Source organism: Canis aureus, chromosome 33 (assembly GCF_053574225.1).
Source record: "Canis aureus isolate CA01 chromosome 33, VMU_Caureus_v.1.0, whole genome shotgun sequence".
NCBI lineage: Eukaryota > Metazoa > Chordata > Mammalia > Carnivora > Canidae > Canis > Canis aureus.
In genome coordinates this window covers 24,663,865-24,677,013 of record NC_135643.1, presented here as the reverse complement: position 1 = coordinate 24,677,013, position 13,149 = coordinate 24,663,865, and the positions used below count along the sequence as shown (strand labels likewise).

At 35.1% G+C, this 13,149-nt stretch overlaps 1 protein-coding gene and 1 long non-coding RNA gene across 10 annotated transcripts in view; one reads left to right on the top strand and one right to left on the bottom strand.

Annotated features, from left to right (window-relative positions):
• Positions 1 to 13,149, top strand: part of SLC9B1 (solute carrier family 9 member B1) — a 61,482-nt gene that overhangs the window by 12,053 nt on the left and 36,280 nt on the right. For 6 of the 9 annotated variants that reach the window (XM_077882149.1, XM_077882152.1, XM_077882151.1 and 3 more), the window contains 2 exons: positions 8,255 to 8,324; positions 10,451 to 10,586. The exons of 2 other annotated variants lie outside the window; for them this stretch is intronic. In XM_077882149.1, coding sequence (XP_077738275.1) covers positions 8,256 to 8,324; positions 10,451 to 10,586 — 205 coding nt within the window. In that variant the 5' untranslated portion in view covers position 8,255. Of the gene's footprint in view, positions 1 to 8,254; positions 8,325 to 10,450; positions 10,587 to 13,149 lie in introns of those variants that run through there. One more of the 9 variants, XM_077882155.1, reaches the window with a different exon arrangement.
• Positions 1 to 13,149, bottom strand: part of LOC144303788 (uncharacterized) — an 81,747-nt gene that overhangs the window by 63,808 nt on the left and 4,790 nt on the right. The window lies entirely within an intron of this gene.

Here is a 13,149-nt window from a genome sequence, read left to right as displayed (position 1 = left end):
ATCCCAGGGAGCTCTCTACTCTTTTTTGCCATGTGAGAATACAAGAAGTTGGCAGTTTGTAACCCGGAAGAAGACTTTCAAGCTTACTTGCTGAGACCCCCCTGAGTTTGGATATGCAGCCTCCAGAATTGTGAGGAATAAATTTCTGTTTATAAGCCACTCACTTTGTGGTACTTTGTTATGGTAATCTGAACGAGGACAATCATGTTAAATATCTTTGTCTTTTTTTATCCTAAAGCCAGTGAGGATTATTAGGGCACTCAACCAGTGAACTGGTGGAGGATTGAAAGATGAAACCTTTAGGATACCCGGCGTATAGTAATTGAGAAGCTTGAGCCTGTAAAGAGAAAGAGAAGAAATAAGAAAGATGGGGACCAGATGGATATGAGAGAGTTATTTAACAAGAGCTAAAAGAAAAATGTTTCACCACACCCTTGGTCATTTGGGGATTCCTTATGACCTTTGCCAGAACATTTTTTTTGGGGGGAGGGGGGGTGAAAGGAGTAGAATTTTCAACTAGAGAACAATGAGGGGTGAGAAGTTTATGAGAAAAAAAGAAACTATGAGAACTATCAACTCTTTGAAAAGTTTATTGGTAAAGGAACAGATGGATGGGGCAATCACTGGATGAGCCGTTGGGTTTCTGGGAAACTTTTATTAAGATGAACTCATTTAAAAGTCATTGGGAAGGATCTAGTTAAAAGGAAGTGTGAGGGGAGGGATAGTTGGTACAGGCAGAGAAGGATCCTTGATAGTATAAAATTCTTGAGACTATAGAAAGGAATATAATCCAAAATACAAGTGCTCTGATTGCCTTAAATAGGAGGAAGGACACTTCCTTCAATGTAAGAAGAGAGAAAAAAGAGGAAAATAGATTTGTATGTGGAAATGGGAGGTAAGGTTATCAACTGAGAAAGAAGGGGAATGTGTGAAGGATCTGTGGTTTGAGAAGAGTGGAAAAGGGTTGGAATAGTTATTGGGGAAAGTGACTTGACAGAGAATATATTTTTTAGTATTGGTACATTTTAAAGGCTCACTGAAGGCTGTTGGTTATGAATTTATAGTGATGCCAGGTTACTCTAGTGTAGCTTTCTATGGCAGTATTCAGTTGCTCAGTTAAGTGAATGAAAAAAATGGGTTGGTTCAGGATCAATCAATTTTTTTCTAGAAAGGTGCAATGACAGTAACATATTTCAGGAGAGTATAGGATATTGGTAATATTTTGGAGATGACAGATCACACATTGAATACGAAAGGAAATAATGAGGGCAAGGGCTAAAGGCTTGAACCAAAGGTATCATTTCACTACACATCCTGATGAGGTTGAAGAATAATTGGAAGGGATGAAGCAAAGGTAACTGAACAAGCAAACTAAAGGAAGATAAAGTAGTATTTTTAGAGGTAGATGTTTGAATTAGTGATTATTGATTATAGAACATTTCAGATGATGGAAGGGTCTAGCATGGCCTTTACTTTATTAGAAAGGAAGTAAAGAACTGAGGAACCAAGGTAGCAGATGAATTATCCAAGTATATGTTTAAGACTCACAAGCATTACAAATTTGGTGTCAGGTGTTCATCATGCCTTTGGTGAATAATGGAAAGGGACCAAGATGAGGTCAGTAAATGACAGTGACTAGAAGAGAGATAAGGTGGTATTGTCAAATCATATAAGCTCAAAGAAGCAAGGTTGTTTTTTTTAATAATGTTTAGAAATAGCAGTAGGGTGTCAGAAGGAATGCTAGCAAATAAACAGGTAGTATGTAAGAACTATAGGGGAAACAGTGTCCTTAAGAGAAGGAATTGGTTTCAGAACACAGAATTTAAGAGAACGCTTTGAAAATAGGTTGAGAATGTAAGAGACCCAAGAGTTTGATAATAGTCCATCAGAAGTTCTGGAGTACTCAGTCAAAGGGGTTGATGGATGAGGGGCATGTAGAAGGCTGAATCACAGGCGATGAAATGATGGCTAGGGATCTTAACACTTTATAATTGACTTCCAATGAGCTATTTCTAAATGATGTTAGCCTTCTATAACTTATCATTTATACTTTGTTTTAATAGATTTACTTATGTATTTTAAAGAGAAAGAGTGAAAGCAGGGGCAGAGAGAGAGGAAGAGAGAATCCTCAAGCAGATTCCATACTGAGTGTGTATGACACAGGGCTGATCCCAGGACCCTGAGATCATTACCTGAGCCGAAATCAAGAGTCAGATGCTTAATCAACTGAGCCACATAGGTGCCCCTTGTTATTTATACTTTATTTTGAAGTTCTAAAACCCTTACTTTTAATAGTTTCTTTTCTAAAATGGAAAAGCCAAAAAGTTAGATATCTCATAGATTTTTCTTCTTTTCCAAAATAGATTTATTATGGCCATTTCCTAAATGTTAGCATCTAAACCCTTGTGAAAGATTTAGTCTATATGTGGCACAGTCTCTGCATATTATAGGCCCTTTAGTTTTAAGAGTGTAGGCTCTGGAACCAGACTGCCTGATTCTGGCCCCACCCAACTCCTTTATTTATACTGTCACCCTGGAGAAGTTAATTCAACTATTCCAGGAGAGTAAAGCATGGACAAAAGGAGTGAACCAAGGGGAAGTGGTAAAGTATACTGATCTGTGAAAAACAAATGAGGCTACCATAATTGGGGGGCGGGGGGAGCAGGGAGTATCATTCGAGGCAAATACTTAGAAAACTATTCCCTAGGAGCTGGGGCAAATTGAGGTAAAACTGAGTGCCGTAAAGCTGTATCAACCAACCTCAGTCTCTGATTTGCTTAGTGATTAACACTATCTCCCTCCCCCACTTCAATATTTCTCTGGAAGGTATTATCTAGAGACTATAAATTTTTGTACACAGTGTCAAGCTTTCAATAAAAATTATTAACCATGAGGGACGCCTGGGTGTCTCAGTCGTTGAGCATCTGCCTTTGGCTTAGGTCATGATCCCCAGGTCCTGGAATGGAGTCCTGCCCCCATAAGGAGCCTGCTTCTCCCTCTGCCTATGTGTCCCTGCCTCTCTCTGTGTGTCTCTCGTGAATAAATAAATAAAATATTTTTTAAAAATTATTAGCCATGCTAGCTATTAGATAAAACTGTATGACTACAAGCCAAGAGAGAAAATTGAAAATAAGAGCAGACTCAAAGGTGACCGAGAATTTTTAGTTAGAGTTAGAAGACAAAAATGTTAAAATGACTATGACTGTAAGAACTAAAACTATAAAACTCTTATAAGAAAATATAGAGGGAAGTTTCATGATATTAGATTTGGCAATGATTTCTTTGATTAGATAGCTAAAACACAGACAATAAAAGAAATAGATAAATTGGGCTACATCAAAATTAAAAATGTTTGTGTGTTGAAAAACACCATCAAGAAAAAGAAAAGGCAACCCACAGAATGAGAAAATATTTGCAAATAATATATCAGGTAAGTGATTAATATCCAGAATATATAAAGAACTCTTACAACTTGAAAACAAAAAATAAATAACCCAACTAAAAACTGGGCAAAGGACTAAAATATACATTTTTCTGAAGAATATATACAAATTACCGGTAAGGACATGAAAGATGCTCAATAATCATTAGGAAAATCGAAATGAAAACCACAATGAGATACCATTTCATTAGGCTGGCTATTATGGAAAACAAAATAACAGGTGCTGACAAGTATATAGAGAAATCAGAACCCTTGTGCATTACTGGTATGAATATAAGATGATATAGCCATAGTCACTGTGGAAAACAGTATGTCATTTCCTCTAAAATGAAACAGTTACCATATGATCCAGAAGCTTTCCTTCTGTGTATATACTCAGAATACAATGGAACATCTTTAAAATTCTTAAAGGAAATAGGGGTGCCTGGGTGGCTCAATTGGTTAAGCCTCTGCCTTTGGCTCAAATCATGATCCCGGGGTCCTGGAATTGAGCCCTGCTTTGGATCCCTGCTTGGCGGGGAGCCTGCTTCTCCCTCTTCCTCCACCACTTACCCTGCTTGTGCTCTCTATCTCTATCAAATAAATAAAATTTTTAAAAAATCTTAAAATAACTTGTAATATGGAATTCTGTATTCAATGAGAATCTCTTTCAAAAGTGAAGGTGAAATAAAGACATTTAAGGCAAACAAATAAGGAATTTATTGCCAACAGATCTGTATTAAAACAAATACTGAAGACAGACAATACCAAGACCAGCAGGGATATTAAAAAACTGTAAAGACAGATTACAACTAGTACAATAAAGAAAGAAAAAGATAAAATATATAAAATTTAGAAAGGAAGAAATAAAACATATTTGCTGACCACATGCTTGGTACTTAGAAAATCCAAAAGAATCTATTAGAATAAAGTGAATTTATCAAGGCCTAGATGTGAAGTGAATAAATAAAAATTAGTTGTATTTTTGTCTATCAGCAAAAAACAAGTAATAAACTTTTTAAGATGATACTGTTTGACACATCCCAAAAACATCAATACCTAGAAATAAGCCTATCTAGAAATAAGTCTAATGAAAGATATATAAGACATCTACACTGAAAACTATAAATACTATTAAATAAACTAAAGAAAATCTAAGTACATGGAGAGATCCATACAATGTTAAAGGATTAAAAGACTCAGCACTGTTAAGATGGTCAGTTCTCCCCCAAATTAATCTACAGATTCAGTGCAATTTCAGTCAAAATACTACCAGAGAGAGAGTGTGTGTATGAATGAACAACTTTATTCTAAAATGTATGTGGAAAAATAAATAAATAAATAAATAAATAAATAAATAAATAAATAAATAAAATGTATGTGGAAATACAAAGAGACAATCCTACTCTGAAGGAGAACAAAACTAGAAAACTTACAGCACCAGGTAATAATTTCTATTATATAAGTACTAGTGTAGTGTTGGTATAAGGATAGAAAAATAAGGGCAGCCTGGGTGGCTGAGCGGTTTAGCGCTGCCTTCAGCCCCGGGCATGATCCTGGAGACTTGGGATCAAGTCCCACATTGGGCTCCCTGCATGGAGCCTGCTTCTCCCTCTGCCTGTGTCTCTGCCTCTCTGTGTCTCTCATGAATAAATAAATAAAATCTTTAAAAAAAGAAAAAATAGGCCAGTGGAACATCAGAAAATCCAAAAATAAATTAGCATATATGTAGTCACCTGATTTACAACAAAGGTGATGCCGGAATGCAATGGGTAAAGGATGATCTTTTTAATAAATGATACTGAGTCAATTTGATATTGATATGGGAAAAAATGAATTTGTATCTCTTCTCACACCATACATAAAAATCAATTCCAGATGGATCATAGACCTAGATGTAAAAGGCAAAACATTAACGCTCCTATAAGAATATATAGGAGAATACTTTTATGATTTCAGGATGGCAAAGACTCATAAAACAATAAAAGCTTTAATTAGAAAAAAGGTTAATTAGACTAAATTAAAATAAAAACTCTGTTCATTCAAAGACATCAGTGTGAAAAGGCATGCCACACACTTGACGGGATGAGCACTGGGTGTTATTCTATATGTTGACAAATTGAACACCAATAAAAAATAAATTTATTAAAAATTAATTAATTAATTAATTTTTTAAAAAGTATGCCATGGAGTAGACGACAGTATTAGCTATTTATATATCTAATAAAAGATTTGTTTCTGGAATACATAAAGAACTCAAAAAAATCAGTAATAGCCAATACATTTTTTAAATGGGCAAGAGATTTGAACACTTTACTAAAGAAAATATTCAAATAGCCAATAAATGTGTGAAAATATGTTAGTCACCACGAAAATGCAACTTAAATCCACAATGTAACATCACCAGAATAACTAAAAGGAAAAAGAAGATACCAAGGTTAATAAGGACTTGAATAGTATTAAAGAGTATTTGGTTCAAATTCCAACTATGCCACTTGCTAGCTGTGTGACTTTGGGAAAACCTTCCTGGGTCTTAGTGTCAACACCTGTAAAATGAGAATAACAAATATTTCATAGTGTTGTGGAAATCTAATGTAATGATTCATGTCAACTGCTTAACATAATCCAGCTTGTATAAGCTATTATATCATTTAATCCTCACAATAACCAATAAATTTAGCAATATTATATCATTACAGATAAGGAAGTTGAGGCCTAGGGAGATAAATCACTTCTCACAGTTATTAAAAGATAAAGGGAAGAGTGAAACACATTTCTATCTCAGCTCCAAACTCCTTGCTCTTAGTTACCAAGCCTACAACTACCTACGAATTCCTCTCTTGGCAGATATGTAAAGAGAGTATTGAGTAGTTGCCAGGCATAAATATTACTTGACACAGCATCAATCTTCTCTTATAGCGGCTAACATGGACATTTGTTGTTCAGACTCCTTATCTAGGATTTGAAGTTCTATTGCATGGTCTGCTTGCCTGAATTCCAGTCCTCCTATCCTAACCATGACATAGCTATAGATTTTTTTTAAAGATTACCTTATTGATTTTTTAGAGAAAGAGAAAGGAGGAGGAGGGAGAAAGGCAGAGGGGGAGGGAGAGACCATCTTAAGCAAACTCTGTGCTAAGTCCAGAGCCAGACTTGGGACTCAATTTCACAACTCTGAGATCACAACCTGAGTGGAAACCGAGAGTCAGACAGATGCTCAATCCACTGAGCCACCTATGTGTCCCAACATAGCTGTAGACTTTAAAATATGCTGCCTGGCTTTTTGTATGATTCTTGATATTATGTTTGCCTATTCTTGTCCATCTGCCTAGTTATGACTCATAGTTTCTCCTTATTTAGGTCACAGCTCAAATGTCACCTTGATCACTGTAATATCATGAGGGTTTATTTTCTCCAGTACTTCATCACAATCTGAAAATACTGTTTATTGTTTTCCTCTTCCAACAAGAATATAACATCCATGAGAGCAGAAACCTACATTTATTTTATTTTGTTTTGCTGCTTTATCTTCAGAGCCCAAAAGAATAGACATTCAATAATCACTGTGTGGATGGACTTTGTGACCTGACCTCACAACTCTTATGCACTCCAGCTTAATTTTTTTAATGATTCTAACCCTCAGTCTATCCTTTCAGAACTTGACACAGCTTAGGTGATTTACCCACCCTCTTTGTGCTTGGAATTTACTCACATTTAGCTTCTAGTCTAACAGTTAATGACAGGTTGTCATTCTAATGACCAGGTAGTTTTTATATTCCCTTTCGTTAAAATGGAATTTTACTTTAAAGGGACTTAGAGATCTAATTTTTTCATCACATTTAAAAAGTAAATGTTATTTTCTGTTTTAATGTCATTAATTAGTTATGATCCCTTATAAGATTTTTACACTCTAATATTTTATTTCATTAAAATGAGGCAATATATGTAAAGCACCTAGCATATGTGATAGGTACTCAAATATTAATGCTCCTTTTCATTAAAAATTTTCATTACTAAAATTGCTTGCCTTTTAAAAAATATAGATACTTTAAATACTGTGGGGTTTGGTCTTATCAAGTACCTAAAAATTAAGACTTAAAGCTTTTAATTTTGTCCTCATTCCAACTCAGGAATTGAAAGATATTTTTATGGTAGATACTCTTCCTACGCTCAAAAGCATCAAAAATCACAGAGAAGGTAGAAACAACAGATAATTTAGAAGTCCAATACGCTACCATTGCGCCACGGAGCCACCTACAACAGATAATTTAAATAAGTTTCCAAACCTAAATCTTCTAATGTGGTCCTATTTCATACCCTTTTTTTTTTAGTTCATTCTTATTAAGAATAAAATTTATTTTATTTAAATGTTGACCCTCAAATCTTTCAAATGGATCACAAATAAAGACAGTATGTATCAGTAACTTACAGATGTAGGTATTAATATTGTTGATCATATTTAATTTTTAAAAAGTTTGGACTCTTTTCTGACATAAATGTGACTAAAGATAGAGTAAAGCAATTGTGGAAATTATTTCAGTGCATAAAATAAAGAACTGAGTTTTCTGATATATGCTTTTAAGATATGACCCACCATTATGAACTACTGAGAAGTATTAAGTTTCTGTGTGATAGTGGTTTTTAAAATTTATGATTTTGCTTCATAACTTTACAATGAATATTTGGAGTTGTCTTAACCACAAAAATATCTGACTTGACTGTGATACAACTTTAAAATAAAAAAATCATTAAAAATTAATCCCATTTAACCATGTTTGTTTCAGATAGATTTACAGTACTATTTTTTCAAACTATTTTTCTTTTAAATATTAGCATGTACACCATAGAACCACAAAATGAACATTTGGAGGATAAAAACACCCCATCATCTACAACTCTTCAGGTAAAAACCTAAAACTATTTTGTAATACATGACATAAAAATCAATCTGATCTTAAAATTTATCTTTCAAGTTTACTTATTAGGCTTCTATTATATGTCTGGTTAAAAAATAAGAAGTGGTCATTATTTTAAAATATTTTATTTATTTAACAAAGAGAAAATGAGAGCATAAGCAGGGGGAGCAGTAGAGGAAGAGGGAGAAGCAGGCTCCCCTGTGAGCAGGGAACCTGATATGGGACTCGATCTCAGGACTCTAGGATCATGATCTGAGCTGAAGACAGACACCTAACCAACTGAGCCACCCAGGAACCCCGAGAAGTGATCATCTAAAAATAACTAATTTAAATAAGTCCTAAGAAATTAGCGGAAGGAATAAAAAGATGGAAAGGGGTGATTAAAGATTATTTTGGAGCTAAAGAGGGCAGATTTTAGGAATAATGGATATGGCTTATTATTTCTTCTATATCTAGGAAAAACTCAGTAACTTAGACTACATGAGGTAAAGACAAATTAAATGTGCTGTGTATTTGAAGAGAACCAAATTTTTATTTTTCCAACTGTACAGAGCAAGTCATATACCTTCTTTTGGTCTAGTTCTACTGCATAATAATTGCCCATAATTAGAATGATAAATTTTTTACTTTTTAAAAATTTGTTTACTTTTTTTTAAGAGGTTTCTATAGTTCTTAGGGGCCCAAATGTTCTTCTTTTGGATATTTAAAATATTTGCCATTGATTCTAATTATTTATCTGTAAAGACCTCATCCTAGTCTATGTCAGTTTCTTTTTTTTTTTTTAATTTTTATTTATTTATGATAGTCACAGAGAGAGAGGCGCAGAGACATAGGCAGAGGGAGAAGCAGGCTCCATACACCGGGAACCTGATGTGGGATTCGATCCCGGGTCTCCAGGATCGCGCCCTGGGCCAAAAGCAGGTGCCAAACCACTGCGCCACCCAGGGATCCCTCAGTTTCTTATAAAATCTGAAATAATAAAACTTAAAATAATATGGTCTTACCTCATATGACCTTTTACCCACACTAATCAAAATTCACCTTTGTATCTTTACCTTGCCCTTTTGTATAGTGACAGACTTTCCAAAATGTCTCTATACTAGAAATCCAACAAATTAATCATGATTATATAGAGAGAACTATGTTATTAATAAAGCTACATAATTCATTTATATTAGCTGCAGTGGTGCCTCTGCCTCCCTAGTCATTAAATGTTTCCTCTTCCCTTCCTTATTAATCTGTCCATGCCTCTAGCCTTTGTTACCATTTCTTGTGACAATGCAATATTCTCTCTACACTGCACTTAAAGTATTATCAATACACTCAAAGTGTTGGCCTGTGTGTGCAGGTACATACATGCACATTCATGCACACACATACACACAAATACACACATACTACATCATGGTAACAATAAGGCAAATTTGAAGATTTCTATTTCAGGGTTAACTCTGTTTTGTTTTTTTTTATTTTTGTCTTGTTTTGTTTACCTTGGAAGAAGCCTCTCAATTTCTCACAAACTAAGATGTCTTTTTTTTTTCTAAATCAGCAGTTTCATAATTAGACTAACTACCATTTAAAAGCCTGAAGATGTAGCTAAACTCATGAACTACCTATGGGTGTTATCTATAATTAATAGTGGGAGCGTGAACCTTAAATTTCTGAAAGCCTGATCTACTTTTCTCATTTTTTCCAGTTATATAATTTTTCAAATGAAATGAGTCTAAGTAAAATTATATTTCACCTCCTTTCCAACTTAGTTGTATTTTCATTCTACTAAAGTTTTATTGAGTAATCTGTGGAGGTAAGACTAAAGACGGACACTTTTAATTATTCTGCCTACACTATAGGCTCACTTATTCAATATGCACAAATCACAAATGAAAATGGCAGGGATTCAAATCTATAAAAGCCAAATCAACATGCACTACAAAGTGCACTCCTGTGACATCCCCAAATACCTAATGATATAGTGCATGAATATTCTTTTATATGTGTAATTCTCATGGTGACAGTAATAATATGAATTTAATTATGAGATTAGGTGGTTTTGTACATTCATAAAATTGCATGGAAAATATATTTCTTAAAAGATTTCCTTGCTTTACCTCAGAACCTCAAAGATAGTAATAATAAACATGAAGAAACTACGGAAACTGTCTTGTCACAAACAGAGGAAACAAAACCACAGATGGAAAAGAAGTATTCTTGTCCTCCACAAGGAATATTAAATAAAGTTATTACAAATGGTATGTGAAATTAGAAATGTAAGTGGAGAAAAAATGAGAGATATATTTGATAAATATTGAAATATAAACCAACAAAGCCACTGCTTTATCTATATATACCAGATCAAATCAGCTGCATACCTCAGCTATATACTTCAGCTCTTATTACAAGCAATTTGTGGACAAAAAGGAAATATTTCCTTAACTCTGTCAGAATAATAATTGCTTAACAGATATATGTTTTAATGTTTTCCATGACTTCTTATATTAAATCTTGGGGATTATAAACAGCATTTATTAAGGGGCTGGCTCAGTCGGTAGAGTATCCAACTCTTGATCTCAGGGTTGTGATCTCAAGCCCCATATTGATTGGGTGTGCAGTCAGAAAGAAAGAAAGAACATTGATGAAAGATTTTTATTTAAAGCCTACTTTTGATATTTAGTTTTTTTAAGAACTATTTATTTGAGAGAGAGAGAGAGAGAGAGAGAGAGAGAGTATGAGTATGAGTAAGGGGAGGGGCAGAGGGAGAGAATATCAAGCAGACTCCCCACTGAGCCCAGAGCCCAATGTGGGGCTTGATCTCACAATTCATGAGATCATGACCTGAGCCAAAATCAGCAAACACTTAATCAGCTGAACCACCCAGGCATCCCTGATATTTAGTTTTAAGTCAGCTGGAAGGAATATTCCTGGAAATATTAAGGTTCTTAATAAAATTAGGACCCACATTTTTATTTTTATTTTAGTTTTTATTATTATTTTGTAAATAATTTTTTTTATTGGTGTTCAATTTACCAACATACAGAATAACACCCAGTGCTCATCCCGTCAAGTGCCCCCCTCAGTGCCCGTCACCCATTCACCCCCACCCTCCACCCTCCTCCCCTTCCACCACCCCTAGTTCGTTTCCCAAAGTTAGGAGTCTTTATGTTCTCTCTCCCTTTCTGATATTTCCCACACATTTCTTCTCCCTTCCCTTATATTCCCTTTCACTATTATTTATATTCCCCAAATGAATGAGAACATATAATGTTTGTCCTTCTCCGACTGACTTACTTCACTCATAATACCCTCCAGTTCCATCCACGTTGAAGCAAATGGTGGGTATTTGTCATTTCTAATAGCTGAGTAATATTCCATTGTATACATAAACCACATCTTCTTTATCCATTCATCTTTCGCTGGACACCGAGGCTCCTTCCACAGTTTGGCTATTGTGGACATTGCTGCTAGAAACATCGGGGTGCAGGTGTCCCGGCTTTTCACTGCATCTGCATCTCTGGGATAAATCCCCAACAGTGCAATTGCTGGGTAGTAGGGCAGGTCTATTTTTAACTCTTTGAGGAACCTCCACACAGTTTTCCAGAGTGGCTGCACCAGTTCACATTCCCACCAACAGTGTAAGAGGGTTCCCTTTTCTCCGCATCCTCTCCAACATTTGTGGTTTCCTGCCTTGTTAATTCTCCCCATTCTCACTGGTGTGAGGTGGTATCTCATTGTGGTTTTGATTTGTATTTCCCTGATGGCAAGTGATGCAGAGCATTTTCTCATGTGCATGTTGGTCATGTCTATGTCTTCCTCTGTGGATTTCTGGGATGTCTTTTGCCCATTTCATGATTGGATTGTTTGTTTCTTTGGTGTTGAGTTTAATAAGTTCTTTATAGATCTTGGAAACTAGCCCTTTATCTGATACGTCATTTGCAAATATCTTCTCCCATTCTGTAGGTTGTCTTTTAGTTTTGTTGACTGTATCCTTTGCTGTGCAAAAGCTTCTTATCTTGATGAACTCCCAATAGTTCATTTTTGCTTTTGTTTCTTTTGCCTTCGTGGATGTATCTTGCAAGAAGTTACTGTGGCTGAGTTCAAAAAGGGTGTTGCCTATGTTCTCCTCTAGGATTTTGATGGAATCTTGTCTCACATTTAGATCTTTCATCCATTTTGAGTTTATCTTTGTGTATGGTGAAAGAGAGTGGTCTAGTTTCATTCTTCTGCATGTGGATGTCCAATTTTCCCAGCACCATTTATTGAAGAGTCTGTCTTTCTTCCAATGGATAGTCTTTCCTCCTTTATCGAATATTAGTTGACCATAAAGTTCAGGGTCCACTCCTGGATTCTCTATTCTGTTCCATTGATCTATGTGTCTGTTTTTGTGCCAGTACCACACTGTCTTGATGACCACAGCTCTGTAGTACAACCTGAAATCTGGCATTGTGATGCCCCCAGATATGGTTTTCTTTTTTTAAATTCCCCTGGCTATTTTGGGGTCTTTTCTGATTCCACACAAATCTTAAAATAATTTGTTCTAACTCTCTGAAGAAAGTCCATGGTATTTTGATAGGGATTGCATTAAACGTGTAAATTGCCCTGGGTAACATTGACATTTTCACAATATTAATTCTGCCAATCCAAGAGCATGGAATATTTTTCCATCTCTTTGTGTCTTCCTCAATTTCTTTCAGAAGTGTTCTACAGTATTTAGGGTATAGATCCTTTACCTCTTTGGTTAGGTTTATTCCTAGGTATCTTATGATTTTGGGTGCAATTGTAAATGGGATTGACTCCTTAATTTCTCTTTCTTCAGTC